Source organism: Crinia signifera, chromosome 9 (assembly GCF_055691185.1).
Source record: "Crinia signifera chromosome 9, ASM5569118v1, whole genome shotgun sequence".
NCBI lineage: Eukaryota > Metazoa > Chordata > Amphibia > Anura > Myobatrachidae > Crinia > Crinia signifera.
The window spans coordinates 91425970-91453223 of NC_139225.1; the positions used below are offsets into that span (position 1 = coordinate 91425970).

Below are 27254 nucleotides of genomic sequence, written 5' to 3' on the forward strand. Positions count from 1 at the left end.
TGGGAGGTGTTCCCTACCTCCGGGACACCTCTACATTGGCTGCTGATCAGCAGCCCATAAACACCGGGTTGAGGACTGCACATGCATTGACCCCACGGCGGGGACTGGGACAGATGGCTGGGACAGGGACCCTGGGACTGTGATTGGTGGCAGCAGCAGCAGGGATGAGCACAGCAGCAGCGGATGGGAAGCGCATACCATCAGCCCCCCTCCTCCGCAGATGTAAGAGTCGCCGCTGCACTACATGCATACTCCACCTCCATTTTCCTGTATTTCTCTGTGGCCTCTACTTTAGAAAACAATCATTCTATGGGGTTGTACAGGTTATTAAACTGCCATCCTGTCTCACGGTACTGTACTGCAATGTTTTATAAATGTGCTATATTCTTAAAGTAAATGCTTCATGTTTGTGCTGGGTATGGACAATTGGAGCACCGATCACATTAGACACACACACAGGGAAGCTAAAAGCGCCACCAGGCCCCATTAAAAAAGGCACATGGTCAACTGGAGGGGGTATGGTCATTGAAAAGGGGGCGTGACCACTCCCACTCCCAGGTTAAAAATGTAAATAAATTTGCAGGGGTTGTGGCCCGTGTGCCAACGTCTGTCTCCCTCGCAGGGGGAGAGAGGACAGGTGCTGCTGCCTCTCTCCCCAGCTCAGCACATATCATTGAGCAGCATGTACTGAACAGGGGAGAGAGGCTGTGCCAGAGCGGCAGCCTGTCCTCTCTACTCCCACTGCCTGGCTCCCTGAAATGGGGGCAGGGGGATTGAGACCATAAAAAATTACCCCCCCTCTTGATGGCACTGGACACACCATAGTTGTGTCTCAGATCTGCGAGCGCTGAAGAAGTCATTTAATGGTCGTCGACCATCGAATGATTTGTCCCCTGCACCCAAGGCTGCAAATGAATGATTATGCAGATCATCCGTTCACATGCCTGTGGGTGGTCGGGGGGGGGGGGGGGGGCAGTGTCTGGGGGACTTGCAAGGCTGCAAAATTTACAGTCTTCTTGAGGGATACAATGTAAAAGCAGACCATATAAATAATTATTACTGCTCAGTATTCACTGCTCAAAGAGAGGGTAAGGGGCTACTGAGGTCAAGAGCATGGCAACTACAGTTTAATGGCAGAAAAAATCATGCACTTGGGTCTCAAAAGTCCAAAGACTAAATATAGTATAAATGGCACTATAATGGAAACTACAGAGGAAGAGAGTGATCTAGGTGTCACTATTTCAGGGGACTTAAAGGCAGGTAGGCAATGTAACAAAGCAATGAAGAAGGCAAGTCAGATGCTTGGTTGCATAGGGAGAGGTAGCAGTAGAAAGAAAGAAGTAATAATGCCACTGTATACGACCTCATCCATTGGTACGACCTCATCTAGAGCACTGTGTTCAGTTCTGGAGGCCATATCTCCAGAAGGATGTAAAGACATTAGAGACTGTTCAAAGAAGGGCAACTAAAATGGTGCATGGCCTACATCACAAAACATATCTGGAAAGACTAAAAGATCTTAATATGTATAGTTTAGAGCAGAGAAGGGAAAGGGGGGACATGATAGAAACTTTGAAATATATCAAGGGTTTTAACAAGGTACAGGTGGGAGACATTCTTCACAGGAAGAGGAGCAACAGAACACGAGGACATGCACTGAAACTAGAGGGAGGAAGATTCAGGGGAAATTTGAAGAATTACTTCACAGAAAGAGTAGTAGATAAGTGGAATAGCCTCCCATCAGAGGTGGTATACGCAAATACAGTAGTACAATTTAAACATGCTTGGGATAAGCATATTGATATCCTTACAAAAAAATAAGGATCAAATATGGTTTGAGGTAACATGTATAAAAAAGGGGCAGACTAGATGGGCCAAGTGGTTCTTACTTTATAATTCCTGCCATCATGCAGGGGTGGGTAGGGCCATAATGATGTGAATGAAGCCCCTGGTTCATGTAATTCCATGACGAAGTTGGTGGGTCTCATCTTCAGGAACTACTAGGAGAGTAGGCAGGCTAGTATGATTTAGAGACATCTGATATATAGCAATAGGTCTAAAACACGTGTTAGCCGCATCATCTTGCACAATGATACAAGTGAGATTGTGGTTGTAGTGTAACACATAAAACAATGACACAGACATAAAGATAACAGAATCGTTTTCCACAATTTAAAAAAGATTTAAAAAATTGGTGGTTTATTTACTCCAGAATACTGTGCGTCTCTAACCACTCCAGCCGCTCAAGTCAGTTATAAAAAACATCTGAAAGGCCTGATCCTAGCAAGGCTAAAGGGTTAAGTCCAAGTAGTGGGGTGTAGAGGGGCCACTTATATCGTCATTTATATTAATGTCATATTGTCCTGCAATGCAAAACCTGTACAAAGTAAGCTCAGTGAACCATAACATAATGGAAATCTTTACACAACCAAGATTATTTAAAAAGCGAACAACTTCAAATTTAGTGGCAAAATCATACAGAGCATTGTCTGTGCCTATACAATGTGTGTGCCATCCGCTCTTACATCCCACACTTTATGTAATGGCCAGTCGCGCACTCAAACATAATTAGAGTACACAGACGTATGCACATACGCATACATTCGGCATTTCCTTCATTACGGACCCTCCAATCTATTTAGTTATGCTTATTCCACTGATTTTAGCTTTCCAAATAAACACTTTTTTTCATAAAGAAGAAACCTGTGTTTTTATCACCACTGATGCCAGCCCTCTAAGGCATAAGAGGAAGCATTTAACTGCTCACAGACTCCCACACACTTGGCTCTGCCAGTTACTTTCTGCAACACACCATGCCTAATAGTCCCTGCATTCTGGGTTTGGCGACAATGTTGATTTAAGCAGAATGAGCCCGCAGTCCAGCTACAAATCCAATGTCTTTAGGCGGCCTCTAGTTTTCTCTTCTCGTTCAGTATTTTGCTCTCAACAATGACCCTTTTCAGTCCTGTCCAGGTACAGAACCTTCACCAAGTCTTCCAGCTCTGTCCAGCAAATTCGAGTTTCACACATGTGGCTGATCTGAGCTTCTCCTTCACCAAAGATTTTCCACTGGCCTTAAAATAAAAGGGAAAGTGGTAATTGTTTGGTTGTTTATGAACCTTAAGTGCATATTGAAATGAAATGTATTTTATGTAGACACAACAATATACAGAATGAGCATGGACACTTATACTATTTTCACATCGCAACTAATTACCGGGTACAAGTCGGTTTCTTGCCGGTTCGACCCGGTAATTAGTGCAATGTGAAAGGGGTTACCGGGTCCCCCAAATGGGTAGCAACACGGCAATAAGAACTGGTAAAAAAGCAAAGTTCTTACCGGTTCATTGCCGTGGTGCAGTGCAGTGTGAATGGGTTAAACAGGACAAGCAACCCGTTTCCCGTTCACACTATGGTGGAGGCAGTGCTTGCTGAAGCACTGCCTCCTCCCCCGTCCCCGATGACGTGCCAACTCCCCGCCACACCACCGGATGATGTCAGCGAACTGCCAATAATGCCAGTTCGCTGAGGGGATGTGAACATCCCAAAATGCATGGTCGTGCCGCGACTGAACCATTTCAAAGTCCCGGTGCGACTGCATTTTGCGATGTGAAAGCAGTATAATGCTGCCTCTAGTGCTTGTAAAAAAAAAAGTTATACCCAGTACATACAGTATAGTAGTTATATAGTACGTAACACAAGGATTTTCTTCATACTTTGTAAATATGAGTCGGCATATGAATGTTACAGATCTTTTTAGATAGGTTTGGGTACAAAATCCCAGCAATGAGGAATCCGGTGGCTTCTATGAAAGTATTTCAACCTAATCCTCCCTAAGGGCGGGATGCTATATAGCAGAAATGCGGTAAAAACCCCGTTTTCGGGGTTTCTACCGCATTTCTATATGCTATATGCCCCCTCCGCAGTGTCAGCGCTGCGGAGGGAATCGCCAGCTAAAGCTGGCGAATCCCTGCAGAAGCCTATGGGCTTCTTACCGCAGCGCTGTTTGAGGGATCCGTCACGGATCCCTCCCAGCGTGCCCTGCGGCCGGCGCCGGGGTCTGCGCATGCGCAGATGGACTCCCGGGTCACAGACCCGGAAGTCCAGCGCCGGCACCGCATCGCAAGGGACAGCGCTTACCGCAAGAGCTGTCCCTTGCATGAATAACGGCATATGTTATAGCATATGCCGTTATTAATAATGCGGTAGCCGGCGAAGGGGGCCGCGGATGTTACAACATCCCGCCCTTAGTAGCAGGTACATCACTGTTGGCCACCAGGGGAAAATGGTGACATTCTTAAAAGTCAAAATTTCATCACTGTTTACGGAAATGTCAACGTCGATATTGTGTTTACGTTGTCATTCTCATGCTGACATTATGTCTGTTGACATTTCATACCCAATCCCTTATATCAGGGGTGGCCAAACCTTTTCCTCAAGATCTACCAACAGTTCATGTTTTCAGGCAACCTGGGGATCTATAGTAGGAATGAACGCAGCACATTTGAAAATGTGACCGTTAGTAATGACTATAGCTGTGCACCGGCTAGGTGGTCTGGAAACCGTGGACTGTTGGTAGATCCTGAGGACCGGTTTGGCCAGCCTTGCCTTATATAGTCAAAATATATTATAACTTTAAACTAAACATTTTGCTTATTTTAAATACTTGAATTATATTTTCTAGATGTGGATTATCGCCAGGGTTGCAATTTAAAAATACTTTGAGACATCAGGCATTGCCTACATTTGAAAGCTTCCAATATACAGTGGGCCTTATTCTGGTTCACTCTTAAGAGGCAAATTCCTTCTCAAATGGACAAAACCATGTGCACTGCAGGTGGGGCAGATGTTACTTGTGCAGAGAGAGTTAGATTTGGGTGGGGTTTTTCTTCACAGTGAGATCTATATTGCAGTGTAGAAATAAAGCAGTCAGTATTTTCCCTGCACAGAAACAAAATAACTCACCCAAATCAAATTCTCTATGCACATGTTACATCTGCCCCACAGTTTTGTCCATCTGAGAAGGAATTTGCCTCTAAGAGTGAACCAGAATAAGGCCCAGTATCTGGACAATATGAGATCACATGCTGTAACTTAACTATCTTTATAGTAATATTCATACATAGGGCCTTATTCTGATCTGGGTATTCGCACCAGGGACCACTGTTTGCGCTCTGCGCATGCAAATATTCACATAGGTGCATGTGCAGGGCTGCTGGGCGGTCTCCTTTGGTGACACAATCACTGAGGTGTTCGCACAGGGGGGTCACACACAAACTGTGGGTGCGCCCTGGAAAACGCTGGGTGTCCCCATGCGAATGTCATAGGACGTCAGTGCCCGCTCCATCTGCATCCCAGATGCTTGCAAATATAAGCCAGTCTAGGCTGATTTATATTTGCAGATGGGTGGCACAATCATTCGATGGTGCCCCCCCGGATGCTCCCTTGCAAATGGATGTTTATCTAAAACAATAATTCTCCCATAGCTTGTATGGTATTAAATGCACATTTCTAAATGTACTGTAAATGTGCTGCCTGCCCACATCAAGGTGGGTCCCACCTTGATAAAGATTTCAGCCAACGTCGAAACATGTTGGAGGAGCTGAGGTGACTGGCAGTACTGATATAGAGAAAAGGTCCAAATTGCTTGCAGTGAAAAATACCTGGGTTCCATATTTTCATTTCTGCTGCATTTGGTGTCTTTACACCTTTATATCTGGTAAGCGGTTATCCTCTTATTTTATTCATTTTAAATAATGTTTTATGTGCAAAAATAAAGTATGTTATAATGCACCATGGGAGTTTATTTGCCTTTTAAATACCCATCACAAAATGGCGATATGAAAACATGCTAAAGATACCCAGATGTGATTGTCATCAAACTTGTTGAAGTAAGCCACAGTGTGAGCTTTCATTTGTAAAATTGTTTCCCTGCACACGTTGTGAGAGACAAGATTTAAAGATACCCTTATGAGTTTGAATACACCGTGTTACATGTAAGATATATGTAAGCCCCTCTTCAGACCATATCCCTAAATTGAAGGAGATACAGTAATGCTGCTTTCCCACTGCAGACCAGTTTAAAGTACTGGTAATCTTAAATGGTATTTAAAACGGTATTAGCATTCCACTGCAGCAGATTACCGTTTTAAATACCATTTAAGTACCATTCCCATTGCAGTGAACCGTGTAAAATGTAGAGTGCCTAACCCCCCCCTTCCCCCAGTGTAAAGAGTGCCTAATCCCTCCCCCCCCCCAAGTGTAAAGAGAGCCTAACCCCCCGTACCTGCCCTGTGCCCCCACCTCCCCTCCCCTTGTACTTACCTGTGGGCAGTGGGGAGGCAGCGGGGGTCCATGCAGGATACAGGCAGTCCCAGTGCCTGATGAGACCTAGTAGTTCTCACTTTGCGCATATGTAATGAGTGCACGTGCATACTAATGAGCGGCTCATTACATATGCGCATATGTAATGAGCGGCTCATTAGTATGCACGTGCACATATTACACATGCACAAAGTGAGAACTACTAGGTCTCATCAGGCACTGGGACTGCCTGGAGGCTAAATAACGTTTAAGAGGCATTCCCACTGCCTCTTAAACGTTATTTTAACGTGTAGGACTCTGCTTTAAAAACGTGTTGAAATACCATTTAACTTTAAACGGTATTTCAACTCTGTCACTTTCCCACTGCAGCCTTAAAACGGTAAATTGCGCTGAAAATCGGCAATTTACCGTTTTTTAGCTGCAGTGGGAAAGGGGCATAAGGGTTCTTGTTTAAAGAATTCACATATACCCCACCTCCTTTACTTCATTAGGAGCTGTTGTGTGTGGGTTTTTTTTTGCTAATCTGTAGTTATCTCCATTCTTTTCCACATATACGTTTGGCCGCTGAGAGGACTTTGTGAATATAACTACTTCCATCATCTTTAAATCAGATGCCAATTGTTTGGACAAGTGGCGCAAGTTTACTGTATACCTACTTCCTCTTTTTATATGTCAAAATTTGACAGTGATTGTAGCACTGTTTTGGTTTTCTGGTTTACATGCTGCATTAATGGCGAAGGATCTTACAACCACCAGCAGGTATTAAGGGCCTATTAATTATTGGTTGCAGGAGGACCATGAAAACCCATAGCTCTAAGGGATTATTTTTTCAGACAATTCCTCATGCTGGGACAGTGGCTATGTCCTGGCAGTGTTTCTGTGAGTGTGTGACTCTAGAAGTTCTGGAGAGCACAAAGGATTCTGAAGAGATCCCCGTTAGCACTCCGATACCTCTTTCTATTAGAAATAGACTCTAATACCTTGTGAAGAGCGAGTTCACAGTCTGTCAGAGGATGATAAATGACACAACAGCAATGTTCCTACACATTGTTTTGTAATCTGTGATACATCCTGCATAAAACATATAAATATGCAGAAAATATAAATCGCGTTGAAACTTTTTCATGAATCTGGGGAACAAAAACCTTGATAAACGAGCTCCATAATCTGTGAGGCTGCATTTCCGCTCTACATTACAAATATGAGTTACAAAATAAATAGCTAAATAGACACATCATAAATAAAGCTTGTTGGCTCTGGTACTTGTTATCTTGCATACAAACACATTGGGAACTCACTTGATGTCGTCCTTGTTATCTGTTTAAATTCCTGCTGTTCTTCAAATTCTTCCTTAGACATTTTTTCTGTGTAAAACTGGCGCAGGACACCTAAGAAGGACAAAGGCTCATTGTGTTCAGATGGAACAAAACACATGTGTGTGGTCATGACTGGGATACATGATTGCTATATCCCAACCATACAGTCGTTGATCTCTTATACTCTTATTACCTTTCTGGATTATCCACACATGAATATCCGCTACTGGGGGCTCCTCTGTCACCACCGCTATTTTCCTGACCCTTTCGCCTTCTTCTAGTGATATGGATTCAAAGACAGGGAGGGTCTCTTCACATAAGTAATCTTTGTCACCTGAATGCGGTTCTAGTTCCTCTGTAACAATCCACAGACACAAAACAGTTATTGTCTCTTTTGCAAATGTACATTTCAAAGGTATACAGTATATATCACCAAAAACATAGTAACCCAAATTTGTATGCACGTGAGACACTACAGGAATAAGAGCATGGCCAAGTGTGGAGTCATAGCATAGCCATCCCATATAGTAAAAAAAACCCAGGACCTTCTGCTGACAATGGAGCATACTGTTGTACCGGTACTTATGTAATATCTGGACTCCCGTTTTTCTTATGAGACCGCGTCCCCTCGCGGGGCTCGCTGCGCTCACCACGCTTCGGGCGCGGTGGCTCGCTGCGCTCGCCACACTATATAAAATCAACTCCATGCGTAGTTGGATAGTAGGGGTATGAAAAAATGGGGTGCATTTAACATGGGAGTCCAGATAATACATAAGTACCAAATTGTCTACTGTGTGCGTACCTTTAGCCCAACTGCGGTTTTGGAGAAAAACTGAAAAAGTTAAATGAGTTAAACAAATGGTTCTAGAGTGTTATTGGCTGTGCATGGTGGTGACAATTTTACTATTTCATTCATGGGAGGTGGTTGGGCGGAGGGCTGGAACGTAGAATGAAATCAGGCTCCCTAGTGTCACCGCAGGCTGAATCCATAAGGGTGTGCGCTTTGTAGACTCATGTTTTGAGTTGACTACTTGTATGTGCAAGGTAGACAATGAGTCACGTTACTGCCAAGTGAAAGACAATCAATGCTGTGTGCAGTCAGGAGCTCCGGGTGGGGATGAGGTAGGTTAAAAATTTTCGGCCGGCAAGGTGCAGATTGGTACAACGGTACTTATGTATTATCTGGACTCCCATGTTAAATGCACCCCATTTTTTCATACCCCTACTATCCAACTACGCATGGAGTTGATTTTATATAGTGTGGCGAGCGCAGCGAGCCACCGTGCCCGAAGCGTGGCGAGGGGACGCGGTCTCATAAGAAAAACGGGAGTCCAGATATTACATAAGTACCGACAAATTTTTATTAATGATATGTATAATAATGACTTATCATGACAACATTATTACGCATATTGACTAGTATGTACATACTATATCAATAATGATGCTCGCTTCCATGGGTCATTAGCGATGTCCTCCTTCGTCTGTACATGCAGGACTACAGAGGATAACACTGGCGAGAGCCATGCTGCGGAATGTTATATGACCCCTAGCTCCCCCCTTCCTCCCGGGTCCCTTCGGTAACGATGCCATGCCGGCTACACGTCATCTAATGTGTACACAGCATCAGTCTTATTTGTGGTTGAGAGTGAGGGCACATCAAGGCAGCCTATTATTATATAGTGCACTTTGTGTATTTGAAGCTTTTTTTCAACACTAGGCACTTGTCATACTCGCCGACATTGGATTGTGGGCATGGCACCGCTAACTGCATAATCGCAACCACGCCCCCACTACATTTTGGGGCCGATTAAGACACGCTCATAATGGGCTGAATTCGGCCCTGTGTCCGATGGTGGGGGGGTTTGCCCAATGTGCGTTTATGTGCATGTGCAAACCCTGGGAGTGAACGGCCTTGGAGAGTTTCACACTCTCCAGGCCATGCACTCCAGGGGGTGGGTGGACAGACGCAAACAGGGGGCTGCTGGAGCAGGGGAATGCCCAGCGTTTCATGGGCATCCCCATAAAAATGCTGGGCATTCCCCTAGGAATGCAGGCATGGCATTGACGTCAGCGCTTGTCCCATATTTGGCAATCAGAGGCGGAAGTAAATGTCAGTTTTGAATTAGGCCCTTTGTTTAAATTGTAGGCAAAACTTTTATGTGGCAGGGATACAATGACGGAATTCCTAATGAATCATCTCATCAGACACCTTGCTCCATCCACTTTACATGGAAAGGGTGGGGATGCAAGAAACTTGGCCACTGTCTTATGGGCCAGAAAATTCTCCCCAAATTCGGAAATGGGAAAAAAGTTGCACTGGAGCCACCTGCAACCAAGTAACACCCGAAATATGCTAAAAAAAAACCAAAACCCTAGAAGCTATATGGAAGTTTAAAGGATTATTTATGGAAATAAATCTTGACAAGTTAAGAAAAAAGTATAACAATAAATAGAAGATAAAATGTATAATAACAGATATAAATATATTTATCTTTATTAATACGGACACCCTCAGTGGTTCAAATGTCTACAGTATGTCACATTGGGGGTTATTCTAGTCCATTCTTTCTGACAAAATCCTTCTTAGATGGACAAAACCATGTGCACTGCGGGTGGGGCAGATGTAACTTGTGCAGAGAGAATTAGATTTGGGTGGGGTTTTTCTTCAAAGTGAGATCTATATTGAAGTGTAAAATCATGCAGTCAGTATTTTCCCTGCACAGAAACAAAATAACTCACCCAAATCTAATTCTCTCTGCACATGTTACATCTGCCCCCCTGCAGTGCACATGGTTTTGTCCATCTAAGAAGGATTTTGTCAGAAAGAATGTACTAGAATAAACCCCATTGTAAGGTTTTATGTAAGTATTGTAAAATATAAACACTACAATTAACAGTAAGTGGTCCCTAAAAAACACTTGCAGTATACATTTTTATAAAGCGCTCTTTGAATATGGATGTCTGGAAGTCATTATTGTGGTTTCGTGACCTCTGGAGCAGGTGTCAGTCTTAGAGCCACATAAAAGCGCTTTGCCTTGCCAGAGGATGTTAATAGAACAGAGATGTCTGCTTTATCCTAGAGCAGAATCTAGGCATGGGATCACCTTAGCTGACCTGTGGGAAAGTCATCAAGAATTTGACATTCTCACCAGCCAAGTAAAGCTAATATTTATCCCAAAAATGTGAACTGCATGTACAGCAATATGATACATAGTAGTTTCAGTGCAAGATGTTATTTGCCACATAATGCCTACTGCAAATAAATAGTTACAGTTTGAGGAAATAATTCAAAAAGATTGAAGAAAACATTATTAAATACTGTAGCAGCGGTGGGAAATGATTGACAACCGAGTCAAAGCTGGCAATCTGTTCCATCCTGTCACATACACTTAACATAATATGAGGAATAAATAAAAAAAGAAATGTAGCAAGATCTGGAAATACAGGTAACCTGCACTTATGGAATTCTTCAAGAGCAAAGATGCCATTAAAGACAGGACTATAATTGCTATTCTTACCCTTATTGACCAAACTGTGGTGTCAATACAAGATGTTAGCTTTATTCACATTTAATATGATTCGTCCTGGTCCGGCAAGAGACCCAAGACAGTATTCAAGACAGGATTTAGATCTCATGGGCCCTAAGCAAGATTAGAGTTGGGTTAAGGGGGGTGGGGGGCAGGGGGTATGTTACTCCAGGCCTGATCTCATGGGTGCCCACCAACCCCAGGTACACAGCTGCAATGCGCAAAGCACATACAAAAGAGGGGGTATAGTCTGGAGGAGACAGATTCTAGAGGTCCAATTTGACCTCTAGCATCTGTCAGGGAGTGCAGCGTAGCCATTACTATGTTGAAGTGCCGGGCGATGGCATGCAGTATGTGCCTACCCGCTGGCAATGAGCATGTAACCCCCATGGCAATGAGCATGTAAACCTGGGCAACTAGCATGTAACATCCAGGCAATGAGCATGCAGCCCCAATGGCAAGGAGCATGTAACCCTCCAAGCAAGGAGCATGTAATTCTCAGGAGCATGTATTAAAATCAAATGCACCACAAATTGATAAAAAATAATCTTGAGCCCCTAGGATTTTAATCCTGCTCCTGTTGATCCAGATAAAGAAGTTCAACTGTAAACTTCTCAAAAAATGGGAAAAGAATATAAAAAAAATTCTGGATTCCTTACAGCGCTGAATACTTGGCCTGAAAGTACTTTGATGACTGTGAAGGGATACCCGGAAATAACACCAAAGTCCCAACAGAGATAAAGTACACAAAGGAGATATCCTTAAAAGGTCCAGTTCACCCCATCTAGTAACCCCCTCTCCGGTTGTATATTCTTTAAGTGACATTTTTTGTGTGATTTTTTTTTAAATTGTTTTTGTATATTGAAGTCTTTTTATTGAAGTCTTTTTTCTGGAGATAATAAAATTGGAACTATCTTTTATGAAAGAGAGATTCTGTCTGTTTGTGAGAGAGCAGAGGAAGAACAGCAAAGAGGAGGACATTTATAAACATTTATAAACGTCTGGTTCACTTTAAAATCCAAAAAATTCAGCACTGTAAGGAATCCAGAATTTTTTTTACATATTAAAATCATGCTACATGCATCTAAAAATCATATCCAAAATACGACTAGTTCTTAATATGACTCTGCTAAAAGTTTAACCCTGGGGTGGCAAATTATTTCAGCTATTTCACTTAACATTTCCAGCAAATATTCGAGGGCCGTACTCCAGAAATAAGGGGTGACATTCTATGGGATGAGATTTGTGTTTTTTGGCGTTAATTAGTAAACAAAATGGCGATATCGCATTTTTCCATCAAATCGCCTATTTAATAGAATGCGCAAAGGGACTGAAATCGCATATTATGTGCGTTAAGGCATGCGGACCAAAAGTGCGAGATAAATTCGCATTTATATCGCATCCAGATGTTTTCGTACAGAAAAGTATACAAATCGCTTATTTAATGCAATGCGTTTTCGCAAATCGCACTTTTTAGGTGTCTAATAATCGCACTTATTTCAGACCAGGTTCTGTTTGGCTATTTGGCCCAGAACTCACTTTGGTCAAGTGCACACATGGTTAATTTCAGCACAGGTGCCCTCATTTTCACTCACAAACACCCCTACATAAACCCCAACATCATTAAGGACACCTGTGAGGGTTTGAGACATGGAGATTTTGCAGAGTGGTTTGGAGTTGCTTATCTGTGATGTGGCCCATTTGGAGGAGCTGCACAGGAGGGAGGAAGCTGCGCGCCAGATCCAGGTAGCCCCCCGACTACTGCGTACCCCACGTATGTATCGTGCTCTGCTGTACCTGGACTCCCTCTCGGATCAACAGGTTGTGGGGATGTTTAGGCTGAACCGCATTAACCTGTTGGACTTATATGAGCAGGTGAGAGATGATTTGGACCCTTTTGGGGGAGGCAACTATGCAGTGTCTGGGCTGCACAAATTAATGTGTGCCCTCTACTATTTGGCCACAGGCTCCACTCAGTCTGTCACCTCATGGTCCTTGGGGGTATCACAGGCCACTTTCTCTAAGCATTTTACTCAAGTGTTACTTGCTTTAAAGAAGTTGTGGCGGACATACATCAGATTCCCCAGTTCTGAGTTGGAGTGGCAGGACCACAAGTTGGCTTTCTATAGACTCTCAGCATTCCCTCACATGCTGGGAGCTATAGACTGCACACACATTGGGATTAGGGCACCGCACGTGCGGGGCCACATCTACGTCAATAGGCGTGGGCGGCACTCCCTGAACGTGCAGGTTGTATCCAATGCTCACCTCAAAATCCTGAGTGTTGTTGCAGGCTTTCCTGGGAACTGCCATGACGCCTATATTCTGAGACACTCAGCCCTCTGGAACCGATTTATCGACCACCAAATGCCAGAGGGCTGGCTACTAGGTAAGTACCTTTTTACATATTACCCTGTCTGTCCTTATTTGTACCTGCCCTAATGTGTGTGTTTCCTGTTTCACAAGCATATTGTTCTTCTAACAGTGTGTCCTGTTTGAAAGAAACACATACCTTACCATATAAGGCAATCACTTCCTATCTGTGTTTTAGGTGACTCAGGATATGGATGTGTTTCCTGGCTCATGACACCTTTGCGCTCCCCAGAGGGCCCTGCACAGCACCGGTATAATGAAGCCCATATTGCAACCCGCAATGTGGTGGAGCGCACATTTGGCGTTTTGAAGAGTCGATTCCGGTGTTTGGACAGGTCATCGGGTACGCTGCTTTACCACCCTGCCAAAGTAGTGATGATCATCCAGGCTTGCTGCATGTTGCACAACATAGCCCTGTCCCAACCTGCCTATGTGGAGGAGGAACATGCAGCAGTCGTGCAGAAAGCCCAACCTACCACACCTCGGGTAGTGAGGGGTACGCAGAGGGGGAATCTGGTGCGCACACACATCATCAGCCGTTACTTTTCTGGTAAGCACATGTGCCCTGTACTCCAAAATCTACCTGTGCTGTAAGTGTACTCATAAACAAATTATTGACCAATACCATCTGTTTCCACCCACATTTAGCCTAATACACAGAGGCCAACGGATGCAGCTGGTGGTGCTGACCTATCCCTTGCTGGTATCAAGCTTGTAAGTACATTTGATACATGTATCAATTACGTTTGCTGGAAAACATGGCTCACTGGTGTTGTGGAACTACACGTGCCAGCATGCCCTGACACACTATAACCATTACAGTCCAAACCATGAGTGTCAGAGCTTGCTGGAATATGTAGTTCCACAACCTTTGACGGGCCAGGAGTTACCCCACACTACTTTAGAGCAATCCCATTGTCATATACCATTACAATATGTCATAATTCACACAATAATTGTTTTAAAAATAATACACAGACACAATGGTATGCGGTTAGACATTTTTACTGCAGTCTACTATGTCAGAAGCAATCTGCATTTTTGTAAGTGAAACATAAAAACTGTCGGGGGCTGTAACAAGATGTATTGCATATTACAAAACTATCCAAAATATGAGCTATCTTCTCCCAGCATCAGGCAACCCTACACCACTTCTAGAACCTGCACCCAGCCCACCACGGGTCCTAATACTCCGACGGGGTGGGGAAGTGGGGGAGCCACTTATTGGGGTGCTAGATACACTGCTGAGAGTTGATGCTGCGCCACCTCCGACATTGGCTTCCAGCTGCTGTAGTTGGGCCTGCATACCTATTAAGGCATTGGTCTGCGCTGTGCATGATTGGCTTAGTGCAGCTATACTTTGCGCCAGGCTGCCAATATGGCTATTCTGTTCCCTTACAGCAGAAGTTAGATCTGCAAAACGGGTGTCAATACTATTAGCAATGCGCACATGAGTGCCTACACCTACCCGTACACTACGTGCAATTTTTCGTAATTGAAGAAATGTGTCACGCATGTACCCCTGGATGTTACCTATTTGCAGGCTTTGGGAGGCCATGAATTCTATCTGTTTGTCCTTGAAATTGACCAAGGAGTTAGCTACTTGGGAAGCAGAAGCTGCTGTATGGGGTGTGTTTGTGGGTGGGGGTGGGTTGGGAGACACCCCACTTGGGGGAAGATCACTCTGTGATGAGGTCTGTATTTCCTCCTCTGCCGCAAAGGTCTCCACCGGTTCAAGAATGATGTCCATTTCGTCTAACACCATTATTGAAGAATCTGTTTGGTTGGTCCCTAGTTGTATAGCACCTGTGGATACAGATGAAGAGGTAAGTACTGATGCATATATAGGCCAGACTCTCTTCTGTACTGTTTTAGAAAGGGCTTGAGATGCTGGACGCACATACCTAGGGGTGTTATGTACTTACACATGTACCCCGATACAGCATGTAACATTGACATTAGTAATAAGTCACATGTCTAGCTCAGATTACATTCATTTCCGTTGCAATGTAGCAGCAGGAGATGAATGTAGTGCAAGATATTGTTGATGTGACATGGGTGTGTGTACTGTATGTGTAATGGTGTGTTTTTTGTTCATTTACCTGCTTCCACAGATTCAGCAGCAACGGGCCTTCTTTTCTTGGATGCCGCAGCACTTCGGGATGGACAATCTGTGCAAGGAAAGATGGGCAGCCATTATGTACCTTGCAATGGCTAAGCATTTTCAGCAAACATGCATTCAAATGACAATAATGGACAATACTTCCTTTGGATAAGGACTGCATTATTTATTCCCCACATTTTTTTTTTCCCAAGATTATTTTGTTAGATTATTATTAAACTATTGTACACATGACAACTATTGGATAATCTGTGGTATGTAGGCATGGCAGCTAAACCACCAGGACACCTCTGTGTTTTTGGCCACATACATGTTAGGCTGCTAGAAAGAATGTTACAGTGTTGATCAATATGAGCAGTTGTGGAACTACAAGGCCCAGCATTATGAGCAATTTGAAAGTAGGAGCAGGCAATTTCTTGTGCATCACCTTGCCGGGCTATGTAGTTCCACAGCAGCACTTTACTTAGCATAACAATTTAAGTGAAGAATACAGTTAGAAAACATTGGCATGTTTATTTAAGATTGCATGTGGTCACACTTACCAGCTCTGGATGGCGTTTGCGGCCTATCGGTATCCGCCACGTGCATGCCAGGCAGGACCTCAGGGGGTATGATGCGCTTCAACTTCACCTCAGCACACAGTGGTGGGGCTTCCTCCGCCAGTCTTGGTGGCCTCCTCCAACTCCATGGCCATTTTACTTTTCAGCTGCCTTTTGATGTCATTGAATCTCTTCTTGACATTTCTGACCAGGCGCTTGTGCTGACTTACAGCGTTCACCGCCTGGGTGATGTCCTTCCGCATAGCCCTTTTGCGCTGTGCAGTGGTCTTGTGGTGAGTTTTGCATAGTAAACGGTCAAATACAGGCATGATAGCCCGGACAAGTGCAGCATTTTCCTCATAGGAGAATCTGACCTTTCGGTCACTTTTTGTGCGGCCAGCTTCTACCTCCTCCTCCTCCACCTCATTTTCTACTCCAGCCATGTGCCCCTCCTCCTCCATGCCAGTGTCTTCCTCCTCCTCACCTCCATCTTCCTCCACCTCTGACATGTGGCCCTCCTGCAGCTGCTGTGGGGTATGGTCAAGGTCTTGGCTATAGGATGGGGATGCCAACTGATCCTCCACCTCCTCCTGCTGGGGCTGGACGCCCAGGGCCTGGTCTGGGGCTGGCCTTGCTGTGGCCATGCTGCCTGCCACACTGCTGGCTCTCCCACTTGGCTGGCTGCTGCCACTGCTCCCTCTGCCACTGCTCCCTCTGCCACTGGTTCCTCTGCCACTCCTCACTCTGCCACTGCTCCCTCTGCCACTGGTTCCTCTGCCACTCCTCACTCTGCCACTGCTCCCTCTGCCACTCCTCACTCTGCCACCAACACCTCTTCCTCTACTCACACTGCCACTGCTCCTCTCCATGCTCCTTACTTCCTATCAAAGAGTGAAATGGCGCCAATGCCCCTTTATATAGGGGGTGTGATGCATAATGGAGGGGACAGAGGTGGGCCAATAGGTTGGGGGGTTCTTAGTCATGCGGAGACAGTTTTGTAAATCGGGTCCAAAACTCGCACATGACCGGCGGAAGAAATCACACTTTTTTGTTACTTAAATTCGCACCACTTCGCCGCAAATCGCACCACTTCGCACTTTTCAGCCTCCAAAGCGCATCACATTAAATATGCGAATTATTATAAAAAAATGCGATTTCAAAAAGGGCGCTAAAAAAACATGCGCATTTATCTCAAACCATAGAATGTCACCCATGGGGTATGGTCACTCAAAAGGGGGTGTGTCTTTGCATGTATTGTAGCACATCATATACCCCTTTTATACATCATGGAAACACAATAGTAGGCCCCTAATACTTGACCCTTACATATTATGCTGCTCAGATTGAGCCAAAAGTCACATTATACTACATGGAATGAGTGCAAATTCACACTGATGGAGTCAAAATTTACATGATTCCAAACAGAATGAGCCAAAATTTACATGGACGGAGTCAAATCTGGGAGAAAGTGAAGTCTAGCCTAAAGGTGGTGCATAGACTGCCTGCAAATGCTGAAGGTTTGTATAAAGCTGTGTACACGTGTTTAGATTTTTCCCTGTTTTTGATTCGATTTTGCTTATAGGAGCAAAATCGAATCCACATCGAATGGATTTTAGGACACTTTAGATCTGCATTCGATTCGATGCGCGCTCCCGGTTTCTCAAAATCGAATAGAAAAATCTACTGTGCAGCCAAGGAAATCTCGAATTCGATCCAGTAAATAAAATTAGTACATTGTGCCTACATTGTGAAATCGAATCGAATGCAAAAGTACAGATCTAATGCCAAATAGAATGGGATGATCTAATGCCAGATCTAATACAAAATTGAATCTAACATCAAATCTAAAGCAAATCTAAGCGTGTGTACAGGGCTTAAGTCTGTAGTTACGACTTAAACACATTTTACACTCTTCAATCCAGCCTCAGCCACAACTATAACATCACTTCTTACATGCAACAAGCTGCTGGTGAAGTTTGACATACCTGGGCAAACTTTACAGCATTTTCCATCTATTTTCTGAGGAAATTTACAAGGGTAATGTTCTGGGCAGCTGATTTTCTTACACTCCTGTTTTGTGAAATTGCACGTACACAGCACACATTCCACCACTCCAAAGGACCGCAAGGTAGGGTGCCAGGACTCTCCGTGGGAGTATGTTTTTCCATTTGAGATGCATACTGCAGGGAAGATGGCAAATACAAGCACATGTTGGATGATAGCGGACTGTTCCATGAGTAATTTATCAGGATACAGAATTAATTTAAGAAGTGTTCAATAGTTAAAAAAAGTACAATTAAGTTTTAAAATATAACTGAAAACTGCCAACGTTATGTCATAAAATATGTTTGCTAATTATCATAGAAGATATTATGTTCTTGCATTACTTTAAAAGTGTCTTAACTTTTTACATTCTCTACATCTCCACACTTTTCCACATCCACCTAATTCTTCCACATTCCTACCCCATCTACACCTCAGGTTGTTATAACCCACTAACTTTCACTCAACTTAACATATTCTATTTTGGGTGTAGATTTTAAACAGGATGATGGATAGCGCACTCTGTGATCATTTGCAGTGTTCGTAAGTTTAGGGGTAGGGTGGGGGAATGGGGAGGGGGGAGGGTGATGTGGAGGGAGGGGGAATGGGGGATTGGGGTGGGTGGAAAAGGGTTAGGGAGGGAGTGGGGTGGTTGGCAAGGTTATCTGGGTATTTAAATGATGGTCAGAGAGAGGTTTATGGTGAAATACATGATTTATTAAATGGAGATAATAATACGATATGTTGGGCTTGTGCTCCAAAGGAGATAATGGTGACACTGTCAATTAATGAGTTCAATGGGTGTTTGGGAATCACCCCACTGTTCCTATTTGGAGCCCTTGGGGGAATAGGGATGCCAACAGGACCTCCTCATAGGGGTGCAGTATGGGTGCGGGTGGTGTGCTGCCTCTGAGTGTTACGGAGGTAACAATTGCTGATGGCGTAAGTCTGTGCTGGTCAGGAGCCCCGTGGGAATCAGGACACCAACAGGTACCTTTAAACCATAGATCCAAATGGACTATGTCTCCTGGAGTCTCCAGAATAGGTTTAGTGTACAGTGGTAATGCGTGCGGAAGTCCTGGAGGGGAAAAAGATACGCAAGTAGCGGCGTCCCGCAACTCGCTTCTTACCCCGTTCCTAGTGGATGTGTTGTGCCATCCAAACAGTTCTCCTGGAGTTCAGAAGGCTCCTGTTCGTGCCGGAATCGGTGCGGCGTCTGTTGTGGATGATGGTACTTGTCCGCTGACAGCGTGTGCCCCGAGTTGTCGGTTTGTCAGATCCGGCGTGTCTCGGCGCACCGCTTGTGACGTCAGCACGCTCGACTCACTAGGAGGAGGCTTATTGGAGGTCTGCAATGACTTGTGGGTTCCCCCCCCCTCCCCATTCCCCCACCCTACCCCTAAACTTACCAACACTGTAAACGATCACAGAGTGCGCTATCCATCATCCTGTTTAAAATCAATACCAAAGGGGTTCTGGACAACCCCTAGGACTAGCAGCACCAAGCACATACATCAGGTAGAGCGCAATATACCCTGATTTTCTAAACTATTTTGGGTGTAGTCATAAAGCCAACATGGGGCAGTGTTCAATGCTCAGGATTCACTGTTTTTTACAGCAAATCGGGCTGTTTTCACTCCTTGCGGTGAATCTTTTTCACTGGAAATCTGATTCACACTATTCAATGTTCACTGTTCGCCGAAAGCGAACAGTGAATGCCGGCCAGTTCTCCGTTTCATGCTCGCAGCAATTCGCTGTTGTTTTATAATGGGATTTTCACTTACATTCGCCATAATTCAATGCTCGGTTAGCGAATTGCTTTCAGCGTGATTTTCACCATGTGTCACAGTTTAGCAATCGCCATCTTTTTAAGGTGAACTGGAATGTGATCTTTTAAAATATATTTTTGGTACTTGTGTATTTTGGCGGCGCCCCCGATGTCCGTCGTACGACGAACAGATCGCATCGCATGCCATGCACCCGATGGCATGCGATGCGATGCGACGCGATTTTGACCCCCTATACGACCAGAAATCGTATAAGCACCCTAAAGGGTGCTTTTGAGCACCCAAATGGGTGCTTACAATGTTAAATGCACCCCCACGCCACCCCCCACTATAAACGTGAACCCGAAGCGTGGCGAGCGCAGCGAGCCCGCGAGGGGCGGCGGTACGCGTCCTACGACCTTTTCATACCCCCACTATCCACGTCGGCGTGGAGTTGAGAATAGAATAGTGTGGCGAGCGCAGCGAGCCACCGAGCCCGAAGCGTGGCGAGCGCAGCGAGCCCCGCGAGGGGACGCGGATACCTTCACAGTTATACGCGTCCCCTCGCGGGCTTCACAGGTGTCCGTGGCGACGCGTTTACCTGTGAAGCCCGCGAGGGGACGCGTTTACCTGTGAAGGTATCCGCGTCCCCTCGCGGGGCTCGCTGCGCTCGCCACGCTTCGGGCTCGGTGGCTCGCTGCGCTCGCCACACTATTCTATTCTCAACTCCACGCCGACGTGGATAGTGGGGGTATGAAAAGGTCGTAGGACGCGTACCGCAGCCCCTCGCGGGCTCGCTGCGCTCGCCACGCTTCGGGTTCACGTTTATAGTGGGGGGTTGCGTGGGGGTGCATTTAACATTGTAAGCACCCATTTGGGTGCTTAACATTGTATAAGCACCCATTAGGGTGCTTATACAATGTTTAATCGCATCGCATCGTATGGCATCGTATGCCATGTACAATGGCATACAATTTCAAAATTGTATGCCATCGTGCACTATCGTACGATATCGCGTCGCATCGCATACCATCGTATGTGTTATGGTATGCGATGCGATGGGCGCCGCCAAAATACACAAGTACCATATTTTTTTTTAATTTGGTGTAAAAAAATCAGTAATTTTATTCTGTGAAGGGGCATGCTATTTTTATTCATGTGCTTGCTGCAAATAAATATATATTTAATTTAACAAAAAAATTACGCATATGCCAGCAGAGGACGGGGAGCCGCTCATTAATATTCACTGCACACTGGTCCCGCTCATCCTAAACAGGATTTGCTGCACATGCTAAAAAAAGGCATTGAATACCGCCCATGGTCTTAATGTTGACATTCAGAAAGTTGAGATAGAATATAATGTCATCAGGGAACATGCTGACATTCACAAAAAGGTATGTTGACAATCTGTCTGTTGTCAATATGGCCAAGTCAACATACTGCATGTTGATATGTGAAGTGTCAACATGTAAAGTAATTTGTGTCAACATCCCATACAATGGGCGGGATTCTCTAATACCTCCCGCAGCACATCGCCGGCACTCGTAGTTTTAATAATCGCATACAAATAAGAAATGGGTACAAATAAGAAATATAATTTGTCTGTAAAATACCAGAACCTACCAAATCAGCAATGGATATCTATACCAGGTTGAACTAGATGGACGCAAGTCTTTTTTCTGAATTACCTACTATGTAACTATGTAACTATGCATATGCAGTAACATATGCGATTATTAACGCCAAAGCGATGGGCGGCGATGTGCTGCGGGTCCCCCCTCCCTCCCTGAACCCTTACACGGCTGTGTGAGGGCTCCTGACCTTCTCCCTGCACCCGGAAGCTGTGCAGGGAGGACAAGATCACTGGTCCGGGCAGCACAGCAGCAGGTAAGGGGTGTGCGTCGCGAATCGGCGGGGGCGTGCGGGTTGGCGGGGGACGCGATGGGAAGCCCATAGGCTTCATCTAGAACTGGCGTAACCCCCCCGCAGCGAAGCCCCGGCAGTGGGGCTTTGCTGCATATGGAAATGCGGTAAAAAACCCGAAAACTGGGTTTTTACGGCATTTTTAGTTTAGTGAATCTCGCCCAATGTGAGAAGGAATAGGGGCAATGTTGGGGGCTGGACACATCAGCGCATATACTGGCAGATGCAGACACACTGGACAATTCTGCATGTATGGCAGACTGATAATTACTGATTGGATAATGCAATATACTATTGGCCAGTAATAGAAGGGTCATGTAACATGAAACAAAATCAACATCGACTAAGATTTGAATTGATCTGAAATTGATTAAAATTTATCACATTAGTAAATATGCATTTGAAAGGTATTTTTTTACACTTCGTGATATCACAGCCTTTAATTTGGCATAATTGTAACTGCCCAGATACTGGTAACTGCCATTTTTAAAAACAATATATTAATAGAAGGCTTATTTGTAAGCAATGCAGGCAACATAAACTTCCAGTAACCAAAATGACTAAACAAAAATTTAAATTGACTAGAGCAGTGGGTCCCAAACTGGGTGCAGTGTCAAAATGGGGTGCCTCGGTGCACTTGCAGGGGTGCCTTGGATTTGGTAGTCAAAGACCAATTCACATTATTTCTAGTCAATGTAATAAGCAATCCAGTGCTTGTGGCACAGGCTGTTCATAAACTACTGTATGTACAGAAGTAAATCCTGACCCTCACCACATCAAAATAATAATAATAATAATTATTATTTATTTATTTAGTGCTCTTTATCCAACATAAGGATGAGATATAGGACCAATTTTTTTTTTTTTACCATAACAAACTTTTGTCATAGGGCCATGTAAACAATTCTGATACTCTAGGGCTCTGCGAATCATAAACTTTGGAACTACTGCATTAGATTACGGAACTCCAGACACGATCAAAGCATTCCCTCCAACATCACAGTTGTCCCAACAGGGGGCCATGGCCTCAGCAAAGCTGTGTGTGATAACACTTGTGAGCCGCACCTTTCATTTGCCAGCAATGTGGGGGCATAACAAGCGCTCTGGGTACTGCTGGCATGCCCCCAGTCCTGTGAATTTATACATTACATTTTAGTCTTCTATTTCATTTGTTTTGAAAGTGATTCTAATATGTGTCCTCTGTTGCCATTATTAGTAAAGTAGTGTAACATGCCAGCTACTACAAAGTCCAGGTTACACTGAATCGAACTAATGCAGGTCATGTATGCAACCTCTCAGATCTTAATCCACCATGGGCGTCCCTACTGAGTTCACAGATGTGATGGGACTGGTTTTCTCTTTAACAATTTGGACACTTCTACATAAACTGCACATAACACTCAGGATTTTAGCCAATTTGGACACATATATAATTTGCTAAGAATTTGGCAAACCACCCCCAACATCTGTTCAATAGTTTATTTAGAAGTTATTGCTTAATAAATCCTTTCTATATTATTTAAAGAAAATAAGAAGAATCAGCTACCACTGATGTCCGTGAAAGTGAATGTGTAAGTACAAGGTTTCTATGCAGAATTACATTTAAATATAGAAATATCAAGCTAAATTATACAGGTGAAACTCCAAAAATTAGAATATCCTGCAAAAGATATTTTATTTCAGTAATTCAACTTAAAATGTGAAACTAATATATTATATAGACTCATTACATACAAAGTGGGATATTTTAAGGTTTAATTTGTTATAATTGTGATGATTACGGCTTAAAGGTTATGAAAACACCAAATCCAAAATCTCAGAAAATTTTAATATTACATGAAATCAATGGAAAAAAAATGTAATTACAGAAATGTCGGCAGTCTGGAATGTATAATCATGCATATGTGCTCCAGTACTTGGTTCAGGCCCCTTTTGCCTGAATTACTGCCTGTAAGCAGAGTGGCATAGATGTTATCAGCCTGTGGCACTGCTGAGGTGTTATGGAAGACCAGGATGCTTCAATTGAGGCTTTCAGCTCTTCTGCATTGTTCGGTCTCATGTCTCTCATCTTTCTCTTGGCGATGCTCCATAGATTCTCTATGGGGTTCGGGTCAGGCAAGTTTGTTGGCCAATCCAGCACAGTAATCCCACGGTCATTGAACCAGGTTTTGGCACTTTTGGCAGTGTGGGCAGGTGCCAAGTCCTGCTGGAAAATGATGCCAGCATCTCCATAAATCTTTTCTGCTGACGGATACATGAAGTGCTCTAAAATGTTCAGGTAGATGGCTGCGTTGACTCTGGACTTAATAAAGCACAGTGCACCAACACCAGCAGATGACATGGCTCCCCAAATCAGCACAGACTGTGGAAACTTCACACTGGACTTCAAGCATCTTGGATTGTGTGCCTCGCCATTCTTCCTCCAGACACAGGGACTTTGTTTTCGAAATGAGATGCAAAATTTGCTCTCATTGGGAGGTTGGACCACTGAGCAACAGACCAGAATTTTTTTTTCTTTTGCCCAGGTAAGACGCTTCTGACATTGTTTGTTGTTCAGCAGCGGCTTGACAAGGGGAACACGACATTTGAAGCCCATGTCCAGGATCTGTCTATGGTGACTCTTGATGCAGTCAGTCCAGCCTCAGTTCACTCCTTGTAAAGCTCCCCCACACTTTTGAATGGCCCTTTCCTGACAATCCTCTCTAGGCTGTGGTCATTCCTGCTACTTGTGCACCTTTTTCTTCCAGGCTTTTCCCTTCCACTCTTTGTGTGAGGCCTTCCCTCCTTGTGGAGGGTGTCAATGGTGGTTTTCTGCACAACAGGTCAGCAGTCTTCCCCATGATTGTGAATTCTACTGAACCAGACTGAGAGACCATTTAAAGGCTCGGTGACCCTTTGTAGGTGTCTTGGAGTAATTAACCGATTAGAGTGTGACACCTTGAGCCTACGTTTTTGAACCTTTTCACAATATTCTAATTTTCAGAGATTTTGGATGTGGGGTTTTCATAACCTGTAAGCCGTAATCATCAAAATTATAACAAATAAAGTCTTGAAATATCTCACTTTGCATGTAATGAGTCTATATAATATATTAGTTTCACATTTTAATTTGAATTAATGAACTTTTTCAATTATACAAATATGCCTATTTTTACAGGAAAGTCACAATTTGTGGGCTGCAAAATTGCCCAAAGTCTTCCAAAGAGTGGGTGTTTCTGTTTGAATTAAGGGTGCAGTTGGGGCAGAGTTTCAGTGATCATGGCATATTTTTTCACCATTGGTACTGTAAGTGCCATTGTTGGGAGGTAAGCTCCTTTTAAGACTACATACCTGTGTAAGATTAAGACTACATACCTCTCCCATGCTTGTGGCTGTTGATGACTATCTGCACAATGGTTCCTGAGGCTTGTTGTGGTTCAGCCATGACCCCACGGTTACTTCTTGTGCTGGGGTACCTGAGTGAGCTTCCTGTCTGTCTCAGCGAACTGGAGCCAGATAAATGATCATAAGATCGCTGGTAAGAATGTCTCTGTATAAATTACAAAAAAACAGAAAAATACCAATAATTTAAAAAGAATTACTATACAAATCCAATCAGGAACCTAGATTACCTGATAGTACCAATTTCTTCCATCTGAAAATGTATTTTGCTATTTCCATGTTCTCCTGTGACTGGTTTAAATATCAAGTTGATACAGGGGGGGGGGGGGGGGATTTTACCAAAGAAAAAAAATGTTGTGACTGAAAACCCTCTTCCATTACTATTCTATTATCTCATACTGGAAAATTCTTTGCTGGGTAATGTTCTCTCTACTAATGATGCATCTAAAGACATAGCAATTTGCATTTCATCTATAGTGGCTGTCTCAGTCCTTACACATTCATATGCACAGATGTACAGTACTCCGGGGAAAGGCTTTGTAGCAGCATTAGCAGATAGTTGCAGACAACAGGCCAAAGATGCAGACATGGATGTTACAGTAAGTGTCCTTGGAGAAGTAGTACCACTGATTGCAAATAGCAGCTACTGTACTTTACTAGAAGCACCTCAGATGAAGCTGCTTGCACAGGATAACCCTGTCACTACAATAGAGGATATCACCTTATATCCAAATGCCCAGAGGTATGCTGAGGGGGCTGAATGGTTACCCCGATATGTGTATAATGTCCTCTGTCCTCTGCATCTTTTTTTAAGTCAAATGTGCATGTTCACCAAATAAGCATTGCATATGTTCTAACACAGATTTTCCTGCAGCTTTATATAGGTCTCCTTGCAAGTGGAGATGCGGAATAGGAGTCAATGTATTGTTTCCTTAGAGCAACTTTTCCACTCTTTTCACTGATTGATTCTTTGACCCAGGTATTTCTTGTGAATACTTGAGGGTTTGTTAACAATGATGATGATGACTATTGTGTAAGCAGGGGATGCGGTCAAATCCCGGCGGTCGGAATCCCGACGGTCGAAATACTGATGCCGGAATCCCGACCGCCGCAATGCCGGCACGTTGTCCTTCTATGGGTGTCCACGACACCCATAGAGGGAGAATAAACTAGTGTGCAGAGCGTAGCGAGGCACCAGGCCCGCTGCGCAGCGAGCCCGCAGGGGAGGGGGGGGTGTCGATCCACGGCCTCCCCTTGTCGGGATTCCGGCCGCCGGGATTTCATACTGATCCCGTAAGCAGCACTAGCTTTGCTAATTCTGACTGGCTGATTTAGGGATAGCAAGGCTCCAGTACAGATGGTTACTCGACTTCCCTGGTAATGTATGATTGCCATCACCGGTGGTGAAACACCTTTCTTATCAATTAACTAGCTCCCCACAGGTGATGGCATTCATACATTACCAGGGAAGTTCAGGAATAGATCATTTTCGATTGAACGGCTGAGATATAATGATGCATCATCGGTCAGTGTGTACCATCGATATATCTCTGTTGAACGGCGTTGTTCACAGATATATCACATCAGCTGTGCAATATATCCGATGCCCGATATATCTAAAGATATATCAGCACATCCTGCTGTGTGTGCGGGCAATCTGCTGCCATTGATGTGCTCGCATATTTGTGATGTCAGTCCCGATGACTCGGGCAGTGTGAATGGAAAACACGCTGCCCGAACCATCTGTAGATATATCTGTGGCTTTTGATTTACAGATACTGTGGCTTTTGATTTACAGATATTACTAATAGTGTATACCCAGCTTTAGAGCGCCTTGAGGACCACGGTTGGTTATGCCTGCTCTAAAGACTACAGAGGGTTACTAGGCCTGATTCAGATGTGGCCATAGTTCAGATATTTATGCAGTGAGCAATTAT

At 44.2% G+C, this 27254-nt stretch overlaps 2 protein-coding genes across 2 annotated transcripts in view; both read right to left on the reverse strand.

Annotated features, from left to right (window-relative positions):
* Window positions 1-2177: 2177 nt before the first annotated feature.
* CHRDL1 (chordin like 1) overlaps window positions 2178-27254 on the reverse strand; it is a 139302-nt gene continuing 114225 nt past the window's right edge. Inside the window, exons 6-10 of the mRNA XM_083159376.1 lie at window positions 25291-25465; window positions 18190-18384; window positions 7834-7995; window positions 7623-7712; window positions 2178-3074 (exon numbers count right to left, since the gene is read on the reverse strand). Of these exons, the coding sequence (XP_083015502.1) occupies window positions 2944-3074; window positions 7623-7712; window positions 7834-7995; window positions 18190-18384; window positions 25291-25465 (753 nt within the window). The 3' untranslated portion in view covers window positions 2178-2943. The remainder of the gene's footprint in view (window positions 3075-7622; window positions 7713-7833; window positions 7996-18189; window positions 18385-25290; window positions 25466-27254) is intronic.
* LOC146036651 (uncharacterized) lies at window positions 13589-16277 on the reverse strand. The gene is made up of 3 exons (XM_083160582.1): window positions 16208-16277; window positions 15646-15714; window positions 13589-15349 (listed from the first exon to the last, which is right to left on the reverse strand). Exons 1-3 carry the CDS (start codon window positions 16251-16253, stop codon window positions 14661-14663), a joined length of 804 nt encoding a protein of 267 aa, XP_083016708.1. The 5' UTR covers window positions 16254-16277; the 3' UTR covers window positions 13589-14660.

Excerpts from the sequence above, each read along its gene's own strand:
- LOC146036651 (XM_083160582.1), bottom strand. The coding sequence starts at position 16,253 with ATGCACGTGGCGGATACCGATAGGCCGCAAACGCCATCCAGAGCTG. Across the intron at positions 15,715-16,207 it reads GCAAACGCCATCCAGAGCTG|ATTGTCCATCCCGAAGTGCT; the intron begins GTAAGTGTGACC and ends TTCCTTGCACAG. Across the intron at positions 15,350-15,645 it reads TGCTGAATCTGTGGAAGCAG|GTGCTATACAACTAGGGACC; the intron begins GTAAATGAACAA and ends CTGTATCCACAG.